At 65.1% G+C, this 17,669-nt stretch overlaps 1 protein-coding gene across 2 annotated transcripts in view; it reads right to left on the bottom strand.

The window, feature by feature from the left end:
* The window catches only part of RYR1 (ryanodine receptor 1), a 108,982-nt gene that overhangs the window by 37,667 nt on the left and 53,646 nt on the right, over nucleotides 1-17,669 (bottom strand). For both annotated transcript variants that reach the window (XM_065420771.1, XM_065420772.1), the window contains exons 41-65: nucleotides 16,794-16,926; nucleotides 16,410-16,504; nucleotides 15,955-16,090; nucleotides 14,804-14,990; nucleotides 13,975-14,086; nucleotides 13,775-13,895; nucleotides 13,037-13,206; nucleotides 11,819-12,039; nucleotides 11,145-11,235; nucleotides 10,392-10,532; nucleotides 9,976-10,139; nucleotides 9,579-9,657; nucleotides 9,034-9,123; nucleotides 8,613-8,753; nucleotides 7,703-7,780; nucleotides 7,417-7,492; nucleotides 7,193-7,316; nucleotides 6,764-6,879; nucleotides 6,310-6,377; nucleotides 2,985-3,106; nucleotides 2,467-2,516; nucleotides 2,039-2,099; nucleotides 1,241-1,479; nucleotides 791-872; nucleotides 315-445 (exon numbers count right to left, since the gene is read on the bottom strand). In XM_065420771.1, coding sequence (XP_065276843.1) covers nucleotides 315-445; nucleotides 791-872; nucleotides 1,241-1,479; nucleotides 2,039-2,099; nucleotides 2,467-2,516; nucleotides 2,985-3,106; nucleotides 6,310-6,377; nucleotides 6,764-6,879; nucleotides 7,193-7,316; nucleotides 7,417-7,492; nucleotides 7,703-7,780; nucleotides 8,613-8,753; nucleotides 9,034-9,123; nucleotides 9,579-9,657; nucleotides 9,976-10,139; nucleotides 10,392-10,532; nucleotides 11,145-11,235; nucleotides 11,819-12,039; nucleotides 13,037-13,206; nucleotides 13,775-13,895; nucleotides 13,975-14,086; nucleotides 14,804-14,990; nucleotides 15,955-16,090; nucleotides 16,410-16,504; nucleotides 16,794-16,926 — 3,028 coding nt within the window. The remainder of the gene's footprint in view (nucleotides 1-314; nucleotides 446-790; nucleotides 873-1,240; nucleotides 1,480-2,038; nucleotides 2,100-2,466; nucleotides 2,517-2,984; nucleotides 3,107-6,309; nucleotides 6,378-6,763; nucleotides 6,880-7,192; nucleotides 7,317-7,416; nucleotides 7,493-7,702; nucleotides 7,781-8,612; nucleotides 8,754-9,033; nucleotides 9,124-9,578; nucleotides 9,658-9,975; nucleotides 10,140-10,391; nucleotides 10,533-11,144; nucleotides 11,236-11,818; nucleotides 12,040-13,036; nucleotides 13,207-13,774; nucleotides 13,896-13,974; nucleotides 14,087-14,803; nucleotides 14,991-15,954; nucleotides 16,091-16,409; nucleotides 16,505-16,793; nucleotides 16,927-17,669) is intronic.

Here is a 17,669-nt window from a genome sequence, read left to right as displayed (position 1 = left end):
TGGGCGGAGTTACAGGGGAAACCCTAGGGGGGGGGGTCCCCTGGGAATTCCTGGGACCCAGTGACATCCCCAAGGGGGGATGGAGCCACAGAGCGCGGGACCCTTTGGGCTCTGGGGCCCGTCCCAAGGAGAACCCCCAAACCGCAGACACGGGGGGGGCCACCCCTGTGTCTGTGGTGGGCCGACGGGCATGGGGGGCCGATGGGGTGTGTGGGAGCTGACGGGGTGTGGGGAGCCCACAGGGGTGTTGGGGGCTGACAGGCATGGGGGGCCGACGGGGCGGGGGGGGGTGATGGGGCGGGGGGGGCACTCACTGGCGCGCTCCCGTGGCGACTTGGTGGTGTAGACGGAGCATGGGTTGTGCATGTTCAGGTGCGGCTCCAGGAAGGCCACGGGCATCGCGGCTGCCAGCCGGGCCAGGCACTCGCCCAGGGCGGGGCGCTGCCTGGGGGGGGGGGGGATCAGAGACCCTTCAGCTGGACACTCAGCCCCGGCCTGGCTCCGCCCCCCCCGGCTGCATCGGCCCTGCGCGCTCCCCTCCGACCCTCCCCAGCTCCATCGGACCTGCGCCCTCCCCTCCGACCCCCCCCGGCGCCCTCCCCTCCGACCCCACCCCCAGCTCCACGGCCCCAGCGCCCTCCCCTCTGACTCTCCCCGGCTCCATCGCCCCTGCACCCTCCCCTCTGACCCCGGCCCCATCGCCCCTGAGCCCTCCCCTCCGACCCGCCCCCGGCTCCACCGCCCCTGCGCCCTCCCCTCCGATCCCCCACGCCCCAGCCCCCCAACTCACCGCTCCACGTAGGGGTTCCTGGTGGTGCCCAGGGAGTAGATGCTACACAGGGTCCGGTAGCAGGAGACTTGGACGTCGTCCACTGGGGGGGGGGAAGGGGCAGATCAGGTGGGGGCATTGCCTGGCTCTTGGCGGTGATTCACCATGGAAACGGCGGCCCTGCGGCTGGGGTGGCCCCCATGTGGGATGGAGAGGCGCCTAGCGCTGCCACTTGGTGCCGGTTACGCGGACTGTATTGGGCCTGGGCTGCCAGCTCCTGCTGGGCCATGGGGGTCCGGCCCCATCCCTGGCACCCCTCCAAATTCCCTGCCCCCCTCCCTGGCACCCCCCGTCCCCAATCCCTAGTCCCTCCCTCTGCCCCTGGTGCCCACTAGCACCCCCCATTCCCTGGTGCTCCCACCCCCCCGCCCCTATGGCTCCCCCCTCCCTGAGGCCCCAGCTCCCCCTTACGGATGACGTCGTCCCCGAACTGGTGCTGGGCGATGTGTTCGAAGAGGGAGGTGAGCACGGGCAGCAGCACCACCGTGGTGTAGTTGATGTTCTGCGCCACCCCCTTCACCTGGGTGCGGGACTGCGACACCTTGCCCAGCTTGAGGTTCTCCACCATCTTCTCGATGTCCTCCGAGGCGCTCTCGAAGAACGAGCGCAGCCCGGCCTTGACGATCTCTGGCCCTGACTTCATCACCGTCCTGCCGCAAGAGTGGCTCAACCGCGGGGTCCCTGTGTAACCTGCCCTGCGCCCCACCCCAGAGGGGACGCATCTCCGCACCAGGCGAGGGGTCCCTGTGTAACCTGCCCTGCGCCCCACCCCAGAGGGGACACATCTCCGCACCAGGCGAGGGGTCCCTGTGTAACCTGCCCCGCGCCCCACTCCAGAGGGGACGCATCTCCATGTTGGCGAGGGGTCCCAGTATAACAAGCCCCGCGCCCCACCCCAGAGGGGAGGCATCTCCATGCTGGCGAGGGGTCTCTGTGTAACCTGCCCCGCGCCCCACCCCAGAGGGGACGCATCTCCACGTTGGCGAGGGGTCCCTGTGCAACCAGCCCCGCACCCCACCCCAAAGGGGACGCATCTCTATGCCAGGCGAGGGGTCCCTAGTTCTGAGCACTGTCTCTGGGTAGTGAAATCTCTCCTATTTCTTTAGCTCCCCCCTCTCGGTCTCAGTTCCCCCCCCCCATGGCTCTGGCTGGCCCCAATCCTGCCCCAACCAGACGCTCCGGGGAGGGGACCCAGCCCGAGGGGCTCACCTGGCATCCAAGGAGCGAGCCAGGATGTGCAGGCAATTCACCACGGCGGTAGCGTCCGTGCCTGGGGGGAGAGACCCTGCTCAGGCACTCACTGGGGCAGGGGGGATCCAGGCCTCTGGGGCAGGGGGATCCAGGCAGAGGGGCCAAGAGACACCTGTTTAGCTACAAGCCTGGGCCCTGCACAGACTGGGAGAAAAGAAGGGCCACAGCGTGGGGGGCAGGGATACAAGGGGGAGGAGAAAGGGGTTGGGACTGGGGGGCAGGACAGCCCCCGACGAGCCCAGGGCAATCTGGGATGGGTCACAACTGCTCCCTCTGGGGTTTGGCTCAGCCCAGGCCAGCCCCTGTCCCTCAGGCTGGGCGATGGGAAGGCCAGGTGCCCCCCCTCCTCCCCCAGAGAGCCCAGCCCCACGGCAAGGGGCGCTTACCGAACAGAGAGACCCGGTGCCTGACCAGGGCTGCAAGCTTGCAGAAAAGGCTGAAGGGAGAGTGGGAGAGAGGAAAAGAGAGAGTGAAAGAGAGAGACACTGCAGAGGACGAGTGCACACGGGGCAGAGATAAGAGGCAGAGAAGGGTGGAGGGTCAATGGGGCTCTCATCACTCCCTCATTAACAGCACTTGGGGGTAGGGAGCCCAGGGTGGGATGGCAGGGGCTGCAGGTTGGGAGTGAGGGGCACTGGCAGAGCTGGGGTGGGGGGAGCCCAGGGCTGGGATAGCAGGGGCTGCAGGTCAGGAGTGAGGGGCACCAGCAGAGCCCCACACCTGGAGCTCTGAGTCACCATGCGGGGCAGAGCGGTGGGGTGGGGGTTAAGCCTCTGGCTGCCACGTGGCTGGATGGGGGCATCTGGTCCAATGCACACCGGGGACCAGGCAGCACTGAGAGTGACACCCGGGTATGGCCCCCCTCCCCTGCCCAGGCCCCCCCCCCACTTCACTCCCCACTCACCTGGTGATCATCTCCTTCTCCTTGTTGGAGGCATGGCCCCCACTGCCCAGCACCTTGGCGGGTGTGGACAGGAAGTAGAGGCAGTGGTTGTGGAAGTACTGGTTGATGAGAGGCAGCAGGATCTGGGGGGGGGAGGTGGTTCAGTGGAGGGGGGAGACATCACCATGGCTGGCAGCACCCCTTAACCGCTGCCCACCCCCCTCATGGGCTGGGGGTGAATGTCAGGGCCCCCACAGGGAGAAAATGTGACCTCCCCCCACACATGGCACAGACAGTGACCTGGGACAAAGAGACACCCCACACACACCCCGAGCCGGGCACCACACCCAGGAGATGGAGGGTGAGTGGGGACGATGGGGAGTCAGAGTAACAGTGGTGTTAGCTCAGCCTGACTTCGCTCCCTTTCCCCCGCTACCTGCTAGTGCTGATGACACCGGAGCTCCAAGGACAGACCCCACCGGGCAGCCTGCACTGCCTGCCAGTGCTGATAACACCGGAGCTCCAAGGACAGACCCACCGGGCAGCCTGCGCTACCTGCCAGTGCCGATAACACCGGCCCTCCAAGGACAGACCACCGGGCAGCCTGCGCTACCTGCTAGTGCTGATAACACCGGAGCTCCGAGGACAGACCCACCGGGCAGCCTGCACTACCTGCTAGTGCTGATAACACCGGAGCTCCGAGGACAGACACACGGGGCAGTCTGTGCTATCTGCTAGTGCGATAACAGCGGAGCTCCGAGGACAGACGCACCGGGCAGCCTGCGCTACCTGCCAGTGCCGATAACACCGGAGCTCCAAGGACAGACCCACCGGGCAGCCTGCGCTACCTGCCAGTGCCGATAACACCGGAGCTCCGAGGACAAGACCCACCGGGCAGCCTGCACTGCCTGCCAGTGCCGATAACACCGGAGCTCCGAGGACAAGACCCACCGGGCAGCCTGCGCTACCTGCCAGTGCTGATAACACCGGAGCTCCAAGGACAGACCCACCGGGCAGCCTGCGCTACCTGCCAGTGCCGATAACACCGGAGCTCCAAGGACAGACACACCGGGCAGCCTGCACTGCCTGCCAGTGCCGATAACATCGGAGCTCCAAGGACAGACGCACCGGACAGCCTGCGCTACCTACCAGTGTTGATAACACCGGAGCTCCGAGGACAGGCCCACCGGGCAGCCTGCGCTACCTGCTAGTGCTGATAATACCGGAGCTCCGAGGACATAAGAATGTAAGAACAGCTGCATTGGGTCAGACCAAAGGTCCATCTAGCCCAGTATCCTGTCTGCCGACAGTGGCCAATGCCAGGTGCCCCAGAGGGAGTGAACCTAACAGGTAATGATCACGTGATCTCTCTCCTGCCATCCATCTCCACCCTCTGACAAACAGAGGCTAGGGACACCATTCCTTACCCATCCTGGCTAATAGCCATTAATGGACTTAACCGCCATGAATTTATCTAGTTCTCTTTTAAACGCTGTTATAGTCCTAGCCTTCACAACCTCCTCAGGCAAGGAGTTCCACAGGTTGACTGTGCGCTGTGTGAAGCAGAACTTTCTTTTATTTGATTTAAACCTGCTGCCCATTAATTTCATTTGATGGTCCCTAGTTCTTATATTATGGGAACAAGTAAATAATTTTTCCTTATTCACTTTCTCCACACCACTCATGATTTTATATACCTCTATCATATTCCCCCTTAGTCTCCTCTTTTCCAAGCTGAAAAGTCCTAGCCTCTTTAATCTCTCCTCATACGGGACCCGTTCCAAACCCCTAATCATTTTAGTTGCCCTTCTCTGAAACTTTTCAAATGCCAGTATATCTTTTTTGAGATGAGGAGACCACATCTGTACACAGTATTCGGGATGTGGGCGTACCATTGATTTATATAAGGGTAATAAGATATTCTCTGTCTTATTCTCTATCCCTTTTTTAATGATTCCTAATATCCTGTTTGCTTTTTTGACTGCCGCTGTACACTGCACGGACGTCTTTAGAGAACTATCCATGATGACTCCAAGATCTCTTTCCTGATTCGTTGTAGCTAAATTAGCCCCCACCATATTGTATGTATAGTTAGGGTTATTTTTCCCAATGTGTATTACTTTACATTTATCCACATTAAATTTCATTTGCCATTTTATTGCCCAATCACTTAGTTTTGTGAGATCTTTTTGAAGTTCTTCAGTCAGCTTTGGTCTTAACTATCTTGAGTAGTTTAGTATCGTCTGCAAACGTTGCCACTTTCACTGTTTACCCCTTTCTCCAGATCATTTATGAATAAGTTGAATAGGATTGGTCCTAGGACTGACCCTTGGGGAACACCACTAGTTACCCCTCTCTCCATCCTGAAAGTTTACCATTTATTCCTACCCTTTGTTCCCTGTCTTTTAACCAGTTCTCAATCCATGAAAGGATCTTCCCTCTTATCCCATGACAATTTAATTTACGTAAGAGCCTTTGGTGAGGGACCTTGTCAAAGGCTATCTGAAATCCAAGTACACTATGTCCACTGGATCCCCCTTGTCCATGTGTTTGTTGACCCCTTCAAAGAACTCTAATAGATTAGTAAGACATGATTTCCCTTTACAGAAACTATGTTGACTTTTGCTCAACAATTTAAGGACAGACCCACCGGGCAACCTGCGCTACCTGCCAGTGCCGATAACACCGGAGCTCCGAGGACAGACCCACCGGGCAGCCTGCGCTACCTGCCAGTGCCGATGACACCGGAGCTCCGAGGACAGACGCACCGGGCAGCCTGCGCTACCTGCCAGTGCCGATAACACCCGAGCTCCGAGGACAGACCCACCGGGCAGCCTGCGCTACCTGCCAGTGCCGATAACACCGGAGCTCCGAGGACAGACCCACCGGGCAGCCTGCGCTACCTGCCAGTGCCGATAACACCGGAGCTCCGAGGACAGACCCACCGGGCAGCCTGCACTATAACACCGGAGCTCCGAGGACAGACGCACCGGGCAGCCTGCGCTACCTGCCAGTGCCGATAACACCGGAGCTCCGAGGACAGACGCACCGGGCAGCCTGCGCTACCTGCCAGTGCCGATAACACCGGAGCTCCGAGGACAGCCTGCACTACCTGCCAGTGCCGATAACACCGGAGCTCCAAGGACACAAGCATCAGGCCACCTGAACTGCGTTACAAAGGCAACAATATCCCAGCCTCCAACACTTAATACTCCCCCACGGCTCAGATACCCCTTCCCCAGGATCAAAACCCCTCCTCCACACCCCCATGGCTCAGGCACCCCATCCCCACCAGAGGAGCCCCCCTTTGACTGCAGGGGGGATGGACCAGTCTGGACAAACTTACCTTGGCAAAGAACTTGATCTCCTGCTCGTGGGGCGATTTCTCCACCCGCCCGCTGCTCACCACGGCCTCTGCAAGGAGACAAGATGCTGTGAGCACCTGGGGGGCTGTGGGGATTTTTCCTCCTTCCCGACCCCGGGACTCTGGGTAGATTCAAGCTTTAATACGTTCAGGCAACTTTTCAATATTTCTGCAGATGCCTCCAAGCCCCTGGGGAGCAGCTGGCACCCAGGAGAACCCAGGAGTCCTGGCTCCCAATTCCCCTGCTCTAACCCCTAGACACCACTCCCCTCCCAGAGCTGGGCACAGAACCCCGGAGTCCTGGCTCCCAGCCCCTCCTCCAATCCCCGGATTTACTGCCCGCACCAGAGACACAGGGTGCGGCTGAGCCGCTGTGGGTCCCAATGGTTCTGGGAGGGGGCAGCCAGGGGCGCATGGTGGGGTGTGTGTGCCCTACCCAGGTGGGCGATGAACTCTTGCGAGATGTCCATCCACTTGAGCAGCTGCTGCAGGAAGCCGTAGGCAAATCGCTTCTCGATGGAAGAGGAGTCGAGCTCCATGTCCTTCAGCCCCCTGTGGGAGAGCAGGGTCAGGGCACTGGCGTCTCCAGCCACAGCCCGGGGGGAACAGACAGTGACAGACCCACTCCTGGGGAAGGGAATAGACTGGCGGGGACAATCCCACCCTTAGGGAGAGAACAGGTGAGGGGGAGAGTCTGGCCCCTCAGGGGCAATGGACTCGATGGGGTGATCCCCACAAAGTGGGGATGAGGCCGGATGTGCAGCCCATGGGATGGGGGGGTGAAGGGGGCCCAGGGATTCCAGAAGCGCGGTGAGCCATGGAGAGGTGTCGTCGTTCTCCCCCCATGGCGGGGCCCCGCCCCCACCTGGTCACGGCGTAGCCATTCATCTGTAGGAATTTGAGCAGCTCTTGGGCCTTCTCGCGGTCCCGGGCCTTCTCCTTGGCCGTCAGTGTGTCGTAGGGCACCAGCAGCGGGTGGGAGCCGCCCCCTGTGGAGAGAGACGTCAGCCGGGGGCAGACTCTGGGCTGGGGAAGGCGCAGACAGAGACGCCCCCCGGGGGGGACGGACGGACGGACGGAGACACTCACCTTTGGCCTCCAGCTCCTGCTTCTTCTTACGCCCCCAGGTGTTGTGATAGTTCTCAGCCAGCTGCTCCGCCATGGCCTGTGGGGGAGAAGGGGGGTTGTGAGCTATTCATCCCCTCATGGGGCACTATGGGGCCCACCCAGCCAGGGAGTGTGACCTATTTCACTCCATGGGGCACACCCAGATGTACCAATCCCAGCACGGCCCACCCCTCCCCTCCCCCACCTGACCTCCACTGGCCCGGGGGGTAAAGGGCCCAGATCGGGGGGGGGGGGGAACGTGTCTCACCTGCAGCTCCCGGGAGAGCGTCACCCCCAACAGGTCGATGGGCTGGGGGTTGTAGCCGTGGCTGGGGTCGTAGGTCGCCTGTGGGGGAGGGATTAGAGTTCAGAGGGGCTGTATCCCTCCCCCCCCCCGCAGGTCGTACCATCACTGCCCCACGTTTCCCCTCCCCCAATCGCACCTCCATGCTGGCTGGATCTGGAGCCTCTCCCTCTATGTGTCATGGGCCCTCTACTGCTCCCGGCTGGTGGGGATCCTCTGTGGTTCACAGGCTGGTGCTCTCGCCCACCCAGCTCCAAATGCCCGCGCTGTGTGGCCTTCGGGCACCCAAGGGGCTAGAGGGCTGCAGGTTCATTCCAGGGGGTGGGGGTGGCCCTCAGAGTGTCAGGCTGGCCATAGAGGCCAAGCCGCCCCCCTACAAATCCACCCTAGGTGCCGCTCGCTTCGCTGGATGGGCAGCTCAGTGCACCCCTCCCCCACGGAGCCTGCTCCCAACAGCAGAGCTGGGGAGAGAACCCAGGAGTCCTGGCTCTCAGCCCCCTGCTCTGACCACTGGACCCAACTCCCCTCCCAGAGCTGGGGAGAGAACCCAGGAGTCCTGGCTCTCAGCCCCCTGCTCTGACCACTGGACCCCACTCCCCTCCCAGAGCTGGGGAGAGAACCCAGGAGTCCTGGCTCTCAGCCCCCTGCTCTGACCACTGGACCCCACTCCCCTCCCAGAGCTGGGGAGAGAACCCAGGAGTCCTGGCTCTCAGCCCCCTGCTCTGACCACTGGACCCAACTCCCCTCCCAGAGCTGGGGAGTCCAGATCCCCCAAAACCCCTTCCCCCACTCTAACCACTAGACCCCACTCCTCTCCTAGAGCCAGGACAGAACCCAGGAGTCCTGAGCCCCCCACGAGCTGCGCTGCCCTCACCTGGGCTGACTGCGAGATCTTCCGCGTCTTCTTCTTCTCTGTCTTCTCCTCCTCGCCCTCGTGGGGCTTCTCCACCGTCCACTCCCAGGCGATCATGGCTTTGAGTGACTCCTTGATGGGCCAGCGGTAGATCTCCTTGTCCTGCGGGGCCAAGCCGGGTGCTGGCTCAAGGCTTGGTCAGGGGCGGGGGGGGAGGCGGGTAGCAGGACGGGAGGACACCCCCCTTGGACTGAGGGCTGAGAACTGCACCGCCGGGGAGACGGAGGGGAATGGGGGGGGAAACCAGGGTCTCCGTCCCCAACCTGTGCAGCCTGGCAGGTGCATTGTGGGAGTCTGGCTGGCGGGGGGGCGGCTGGAGTGTGTGGGGGGGTGCAGGTGGGGGGGCCAATGGGCTGGGGCCAGGAGGGGGAAGGGCGGGTACCTTTTCAGAGAAGGTCTTGTAGGGACGCAGCATGGGGTGGGTCTTGGCCTCCTCATCGATCGTCTCCCCGAAGGTCCAGTTGTTCTGGATCTGCCGGAGGAAAGGTCCCAGGTGTTGGCCCCAGGGGTCATGCCCAGAGGGGGTGGGATTGGGGGGTAACAAGGGAAGTCACACAGAGGGCGGAGGTCACAGGGTGGACCTGGGGGTCATAGGGAGGTCACACTGAGGTCACGAGGAGGTCAGGAGGTCCTGAGGGTTCACAGCAAGGGTAGAGTCACAGGGGGTCATGGGGAGGTCACATAGGGGAAGCAGTGCATTGTGGTCTAGCAGGGGCAGGAGAAGCAGTGCATTGTGGGCAGGCGGGAAAGAAGCAGTGTATTCTGGACCAACAGAGTGGGGAAGCAGTGCATTGTGGGTTGGCAGGGGCAGAGAAGCAGTGCATTGTGGGCTGGCAGGGGGAATCAGTGCATTGTGGGTAGGTGGGGAAAGCAGTGCATTGTAGGCCGGTGGAGGAAGCAGTGCATTGTGGGCCGCGGGCCCTGTACCTTGTCAAAGGCCCACTTCTCGTGCGTGTGCTCGGCGTATTTGTTGATAAACGTGTCCAGCTTCTCGGGGATGATGACGCTGTGGGGGGGGAAGCAGTGCTCAGGGGGAGCTTCCAAGCTGGGCCTGGGCACACGTGGCTTTGGGGGGGCAGGGTCGGGGGGGCGCAAACTCCATCCCAAAGGAATGCTGCCCCACAGCCCAGCACTCCCAATGGGGGTGCCTGCCCCACAGAGCTCTGGGACGGGAACAGCAGGGGACTGCGGGTTGGGAGTGAGGGGCACCGGCAGAGCTGGGGGGGCAGGGGGCTGCGGGTCGGGAGTGAGGGGCACTCCCAGGGGGCGGGAGGATCTACGCCACCCAGGGCCCCCCCGTGACCCCAGTCTGGGAGCTCCTCACTTGAGGGTCTCGACGGGCTTGGGGTCGAAGTTGCCCTCGGCGTCCACGGAGGCCTTCTTCTCCATCTTGGAGGAGTAGCTGGCGTCCACGTAGTCGGGGGGCAGGGCGCCGGCGATGGCGCACAGGCAGGGCATGGCCAGCTTGTACAGCTCCGCCTTGAACTTCTGCAGGGGGGGCGGGGTCAGGGGGGCCCAGCCGGCACCCTGCCCCCAGCCCCCCCATTCCCTCCCCCGTTCTGCCCCCCTTCCCTCCCTCTCCTCCCCCATCCTCCCTCCCAGCCCCCCTTCCCTCCCCCATTCTGCCTTCCAGCCCCCTCCCCTCCCCGATCACCCCTCCCCCATCTTGCCCCCCCAGTCCCCAGCCCCTGTCTCCCCTAATCACACAATAGTACCCCACTTCCCCGCCCCCCCCCGCACCTTGTGGGCCAGGGAGTCGAAGATGCCCCAGAAGAGCTTGCGGGTGAGGTGCAGCTCCTCCTCGGAGCTCACGCCGTAGCTGGCCCAGCCGGTGGGCAGGCAGTAATACTTCCAGCACCGCTCGTAGTGGTTGTTCAGGAGCTGGGGGGGATGGATACAGTTCCTGGGGGCGCCCACTGGGTTGCAGACCGTACACAGCCCGGGGCATCACGGCCATGGGCACCGCCCTCCCATGGCACGCTGGGCACTGGGGCAGCCCCCCGAGCTGGGGGACCCCACAGCAGCCGTCGCTGGGTAGTGCCCCGCTCTCTGCTGCACTGTGAGCTCACCGGCCGCGCCCCGGTGCGTTCCAGGGCCCCACGGCCCAGCCAGCCCCGCAAAGGCACGTTCCAGGGCCCCGCGGCCCCGCAAAGGCGCGTTCCAGGGCCCCACGGCCCGGCTGGCCCCACAAAGACGCGTTCCAGGGCCCCGTGGCCTAGCCAGCCGCCCCCACCCAGAGCATTGCATGGCACACGCTAGCACAGCCCCCCCTGCGTTGCATTCCTGGCAGCATCTCAGCCCTGCCCCCTCCGGCCTGGCATGCGCCAGGACAGCCCAGCCCTGCCCCCAAGACAGCAGCTGTTCCACTGTGCCCGGTCCCACCCCCCCTAGCTGTGGCCGTGCCCCCCGCCCGGTGTTCTCTACCACCGAGCAGCAAGCCGGCGCACGGCCCGCTCAGCAACCCCGCATGTCCCCCCCGCCCCAGCCCCTCACCTTCAGGGGCATCTTGGCAAACTCGTTGAGGATGGGCACATCAAAGACCAGCCGGCGCAGCAGGTGCTGTAGCATGGAGGGCCGGATGTACCTGGGGGGAGAGAGCTGCTCTCACAGCGGGACAGGCTGCCTGAGACACTGGGGGGGGGGGAATGAACCTGCGGAACCCCCCGCTGCAGGGTATCCCCAAGGCAAATAGCAGTGCCTGCTTGGCGCGTCTCAGTCCTCAGGCTTCAGGGCGGGAGCTGACCAGCGGCTGGGGGTCAGGAAGGCCCTCCCTACCGGGACAGCTGGGGACGCCCCAAGTAGGGCTGGCAGCCCGGTACAGCCTCCACCGTGGATGAGGGGCTCAACACCTGGCATCGGTCGGAGCTGGGGCCGCAGGACCACAGACCCAGCTGGTTCCACTCACAGCCAGTGGCCCCTAGCGAGGAAAGGCCTCGTGTCCCACGGCCCCAGCTGGGTCCAGCAAAATCAGGACAGGGCACCCTAGAGGGGCCAGGTCTCATGCCCTGATGAGAGTCCGAGGGGCCAGGCCCTGTGTCCCAATGGGGGTCCGAGGGCCAGGCTCCGTGTCCCAAGGGGGTCAGGCCAGAGGTCCAAGCGGCCAGGCCCTATGTCCCGAGGGGGGCCCGAGGGGCCAGGCCCCAGCCCCAGGGCTCGCCGGGCCATACCGGCACAGGGCCATGAGACACTCCTCGATGACGTCGCGCTGGGCCTTGGTGAGGGAGCGCCCGCGGGACAGACGGTAGATGGTGTGCAGCATGGAGTCCACCATGATGGCGCGGTGCTCGGTGCCCGCGAAGAGGGGCGCGCACTTGGTGACGAGGGGCAGCACGGCGCAGCACAGGTACCGGTTCAGGGCCAGCGCCATCTCCGTCGTGCTGAAGGCGGCCTGGGGGGGAGGCAGGTTACAGCAGAGGAGGGGCATGGGGGGATGTGACGAAGTGGGGGAGTTTCTTGTTTTTCCTTGTTTCCTATGGGGGATTTTCTTGTTTTTCCTAGGGTTTGCATGCAGAGGGGGTGGGACTCAGTTTCCCTGGGCGTTACTGGTTTAACGAGGGAGGGGAGAGGGAGTTCGTGGTTACAGAGGACCGGAGAGGGAACTTGGGACCCCAGCCGATGGCCTGGAGGACGGATACCCCAGCAACTGGTAACCTGAGGACCCGCAGGCCCAGCTCAGGAGTCACAGCCGGTTCTGGCCAGTGGGAGGACAATGGGCTGCGGGGAGAGGACCCCAGTGACCTGACCAGCCGGTTCCAGCCAGAGGGGGCCAGAGGTCAGAAGAGGGGAGAGGAGGCCCAGGTGACTCTGTTTACCTGGAGAGAAGACAATGGACAGAAGCGGGGCTTGGGGCCGGGGGTATCAGATGCCCAGCTGGGAAGCAGGGGGGCTCGGGGCTGGAGAGAGGGGGCAGGCAGAGACCACCTGGATGCAGGGGAGACTGGGATGTGCTGGGCTGAGGGAGGCCAGGCCTGAGGCCCTGAGAGTTTCCTCTGCTGGGTTCAACGCTCAATAAACCCTCCTGTGTTACGCTGGCTGAGAGTCGCTCCGGGCTAGAGATCAGTGGGCATCGTCCCCTTCAGGGGTGGAGGCCCCGGGGGTCCAGGGCAAGTGGACTCCGTGAGGGGGCCCACGGCAGAGACAGACGTGCTAAGGCTCTGAGAGGTGCGGCTCCAGCAAGTGGAGGGGCTTAACCCCCGAGAGAGTGGATCCCTGGGAAAAGGGCTGTCTCACTGAAAGGGGCACCCCCCAGGGACCGCATGGGGCCAAGAGTGGGCACGACCTGTGAGTCCGTGACAGGGGAATCCCGGTCGGCTGCCCCACGGCCCTGCCCCCAGGTGGTGGTGGGGGGATCCCAGCTGGCTGCCCCACGGCCCTGCCCCACTCACGGTGTCGAGCGAGGCGGCGGCCCGCATGTCGGGCAGGAAGCCGACCTCCAGCACGTGCAGCAGGAAGTCCTGGCTCTCGATGCCGTAGACGCGGTCCAGGAACAGCACCATGGGCGCCTTGTGATCCGGCACGAAGCTGGCCGACATCCGGGGCTCCACCACGTTCCCGTCTGGGGGCAGACACATGGGGGGGGGGCACCGGCTCAGTCCCGCTGCCCTGCCCCTCCTGGCCCCCCAAAAATGGGAGTCTCCAGGGTCCCCCTTGGGAAGAAAGAGGCTCAGCCTCCTTGGTCTCTCGGCGGAGACCCCGAATATCAGCCCCTCACCCCCAGCCAGCTGGTCCTGGGCCTCCCTGCCCTGTGCCCTGTTCCCCATTCCCGCCCCCTGAGCCAACCAGTCCCAACCTCGCCCCGGGGCCAGACCACAGCCAGCCCCCAAGGGCCATTCCCCACCCCCCTAAACCAGCCAGCCCCCCATCCCAGGTCGATGGGAGCCGCCCCCCAGAGGGGAAAGACCCCGGGTCTCCCCGAACCAGCCAGCCCCCCGCCCAGGGCTGATGGGTGCCGCCCCCCAGAGGGGAAAGGCCCCAGGTCCCCCCGAACCAGCCAGCCCCCCGCCCAGGGCCGATGGGCGCCGCCCCCCAGAGGGGAAAGGCCCCAGGTCCCCCCGAACCAGCCAGCCCCCCGCCCAGGGCCGATGGGCGCTGCCCCCCAGAGGGAAAAGGCCCCAGGCCCGTACCCTTGCCAAAGGCAGGGATCTGCAGCGGGAGGCTGATGATGCCGACGAGGTCGTCCAGGGGCACCAGGGAGCGCAGGATGGCCCGGATCCGCAGCGCCTCGCCCTTCCCGGCCTGAATCAGCTGTGGGCAGAGAGCGCAGGCGTCACCCAGCTGGCACCCCGCGCCCCCAGCCCTCCTCCGCCCCCGCCCGGGAGCTTACATGCATCTCGGGGGCGCAGCGCCCCAGCAGGTCGATCAGCGCCGCGTAGAAGGACATGATGGCGTTGCCCAGGTGCACCCGGTTCTCCTCGTGCGTATCCTCCCCCCCGAACCTGCCGGGGCGCAGAGAGCAAGAGTGAGGGAGGGGTGGGATCCTGCCCCCCGCCAGTCCCCGCCAGGGAGGGAGGGCGTGTCGCTGGGCTGGGCACACGGGGGCCTGGGGTGTTGGCGTGGGCAGGGTTGAGGGTGTGGGTGGGGATTCGGGGGGTGGGCAGAGAAGACACAAATGCTGGAGGACACACATGTGGGTCGGTGTGTGTGGGGCCCGGGGAGGGGAGGGTGGGTAAGACCGAGGGGGGCGCAAGGAGAGGGGAGCATGCAGGGCTGGCGGTGTGACCGGGGAAGGGATGGGTGGATCTCACCACGGGGGGCTGAGTGGGACGACACGCAGGGCAGCCCCCGGGGAGTGGCGCTCTGCAAGGCAGCGTTCGCCCGGATGTGTGTAGCTGGTGGGGGACACGGGGAGGGCACACACAGACACCCTGTGCACACGCAGAGTGTGAGGTACACACCACGGCACGCACACACACACTGCCCATGTGCTCACAGCTACGCACCTGCGTACGCACACACACAGGGTTGGTGCAAACGTGCACCGCGCACCAACCGTGCAAACACACACACCCAGCCGCACACCCAGAACACACGGTGTCCACCACGGTCTGTGCACCCCCGCGGCACAGCACACAGCTCTGTGCCCGCAGCACGGCCCTGGTGCACACGCACGCACACACTCGACACTGCCCGTGCAAATCCGCGCCCGCACGCACAGCTCCCGCCGACGGTCCTTCTTCACGGTGGGCCCGTCCCGGGCCGGGTCCTCCGAGATCTTGATGGCCTCTTCGATGGCGGCCAGCAGCCCGCTGCCGCCCTCGCCGCGCAGGGCGGGCCCGAAGCATTCGGGCCGGCGGATCAGCAGCCGCACCACCACATTGGCGTTCTCCTCCACGCTCTCGCCTGCAGGGGCGGGAGGGCACCGCGCTCAGACCGGCTGCCTGCCTCACTGGTGGGTGCAGGAAAGGGGAGCCCTGGCCGGGGGGGGAGACCTGGCTGGGACCTCTTGGTGCCAAGGGAGGGGGACAGGTAACGGGGGGCAGGAGGGCTGGCACCTCCCGGGGCTCTTCAATCCAAGCCAGGCTCACCTAGCAAGAGACACGTTCCTAGCCTGTCCCAAGCCGGGGGGGGGGGTGTCTTTGCCCCACAACCCGCCCTGCCCCAAGCCGGGGAGGTCTTTGCCCCACAACCCGCCCTGCCCCAAGCCTGGGAGGTCTTTGCCCCACGACCCGCCCTGCCCCGAGCCGGGGGGGGTCTTTGGCCCACAACCTGCCCTGCCCTGAGCCGTGGGGGGGGGGGGTGTCTTTGCCCCACAACCCGCCCTGCCCCGAGCCGTGTGGGGGGGGTGTCTTTGCCCCACAACCTGCCCTGCCCCAAGCCGGGGAGGTCTTTGCCCCACAACCCGCCCTGCCCCAAGCCGGGGAGGTCTTTGCCCCACAACCCGCCCTGCCCCGAGCCGGGGGGGGGGGTCTTTGCCCCACAACCCGCCCTGCCCCAAGCTGGGGGGTCTTTGCCCCACGGCCCGCCCTGCCCCGAGCAGGGGGGTCTTTGCACCACGACCCGCCCTGCACTGAACCGGGGGGGTATCTTTGCCCCACGACCCGGCCTGCCCCGAGCCAGGGGGTCTTTGCCCCACGACCCGCCCTGCCCCGAGCAGGGGGGTCTTTGCCCCATGACCCGCCCTGCCCCGAGCTGGGGGGGGTCTTTGCCCCACAACCCGCCCTGCACTGAACCGGGGGGGTATCTTTGCCCCACGACCCGCCCTGCCCCGAGCCGGGGGGTCTTTGCCCCACGGCCCGCCCTGCCCCGAACCGGGGGGCTCCGCATACAGGGATGCCCCCCATCCCTGCCGTGCCCAGTCGCTCACCGTTGACGAAGACGGCGAAGCGCAGGAAGTCCAGGTAGCGCTCTCCCCCACAGGGGTTCCAGCCGATGTCGGGGTAGCCCTTGGCCAGCAGCATGGGGCAGCTCTGCAGGCCGCAACTCGCCAGGTACATCACCACCTGGGGGGGTAGGAGCATGCAGACCGTGGGGGGGGGGGTACTTGTCCTCCCCAAGCAGCCAAGGAGTGGGGGTCGCAGGGAAAGGGCCAGCGGGCTGACGGTGCTCGGTGAAACGATGCCCATTTACACCTGCTGGGGATCTGGCCCCAAACTTGTCCCCCCCCCCAAATCTCCTCCCACACACACATCCCCCTCACCCCCCACCAGCCTGGTCAGTTTCAGCCTCCCTCCCTGGTCAGTTGCACTCTGTCCCCTACCCTGCAAACCTCTCGCCCCCCATCACCACAGGCCCCCCGCCCCGCCCCGTCCCGTCCCCCACCTTCTCCAGGTCCTGCTCCTGCAGCGCCAGCGCCAGCTCGTTGTTGTCGATGACGGAGGCAGCAGCCACATCCAGGGGAGTGGATCCCCGCATACCTAGGGGAGAAGAGGGGCCCGCCCGGGGGAGGGCAGCGGGGTTAGCACCCGGGGGCTCGGGAAGGGGACCCGGCGTGAGCAGGGCAGCGTGCGAGGAGCTGCCTGGCGTTTGCACACGTACGTACGTGTGTGTGTGTGTGTATGTGTGCGTGTGTCACACTGCCCCCTGCTGGAGGGGCTGAGCCCTGCTCTGGGGGTGTGTGTCCCTGCTGCCCTCTGCTGGCTGAGATCGCACCCCACCAGCTCTGTGTCCTGCGCCCCGTACTGCCAGCGGCGGTGGGGAGCTCACCCAGCCCGATGCCGCTGTTCTCCAGCAGGTAGCTGAGGTGGTCGAACATGGAGCGCTGGTTCTGGCGGCTGATACGGCAGAAGTAGCAGAGGAAGCGGCAGCAGTTGGTGACCATCTTAGGGAAGCGAATCTCCTGGGGGGAGAGGGGGGCAACAGGGCGTCGGAGATGCCAGTAAATCCCTGCTCAGCCAGCCCCCACCTCCCGCCCTGCTCTGGGGCAACAGGCCCTTCCCCCACCCTCCCCCTATTTCCACCCGCTGCCAGGGCCGGAGACTGCTCCTCTGCAGCTCTCACAGCCGGGGGGGGGGGGGGGGGCTCTCTCCTCCCTGCCCCCTCTGGCCCTGCAGCAGCAGCCCCATCTCCGAGCCACGCTGCCACCCCCCCACAATGGGGGCACAAGAGCCTCCTCCCTCTGAGCCTCCTCCCCCTTGCCCCGCCCCAGAGGGGGCTGCATCTCAGCACCAAGTGAGGGGGCCCTGTATAAACAGCCCCCTTGCCCCGCCCCAGAGGGGGCTGCATCTCAGCACCAAGTGGGGGGGCCCTGTATAAACAGCCCCCGCGCCCCGCCCCAGAGGGGGCTGCATCTCAGCACCAAGTGAGGGGGCCCTGTATAAACAGCCCCCGCGCCCCGCCCCAGAGGGGGCTGCATCTCAGCACCAAGTGGGGGGGCCCTGTAGAAACAGCCCCCGCGCCCCGCCCCAGAGGGGGCTGCATCTCAGCACCAAGTGAGGGGGCCCTGTATAAACAGCCCCCGCGCCCCACCCCAGAGGGGGCTGCATCTCAGCACCAAGTGGGGGGGCCCTGTATAAACAGCCCCCGCGGCCCGCCCCAGAGGGGGCTGCATCTCAGCACCAAGTGGGGGGGCCCTGTATAAAC

The sequence above is a fragment of the Emys orbicularis genome, chromosome 21 (genome assembly GCF_028017835.1).
Source record: "Emys orbicularis isolate rEmyOrb1 chromosome 21, rEmyOrb1.hap1, whole genome shotgun sequence".
NCBI classification, from domain to species: domain Eukaryota; kingdom Metazoa; phylum Chordata; order Testudines; family Emydidae; genus Emys; species Emys orbicularis.
This window is presented reverse-complemented; position numbering and strand designations above follow the sequence as displayed.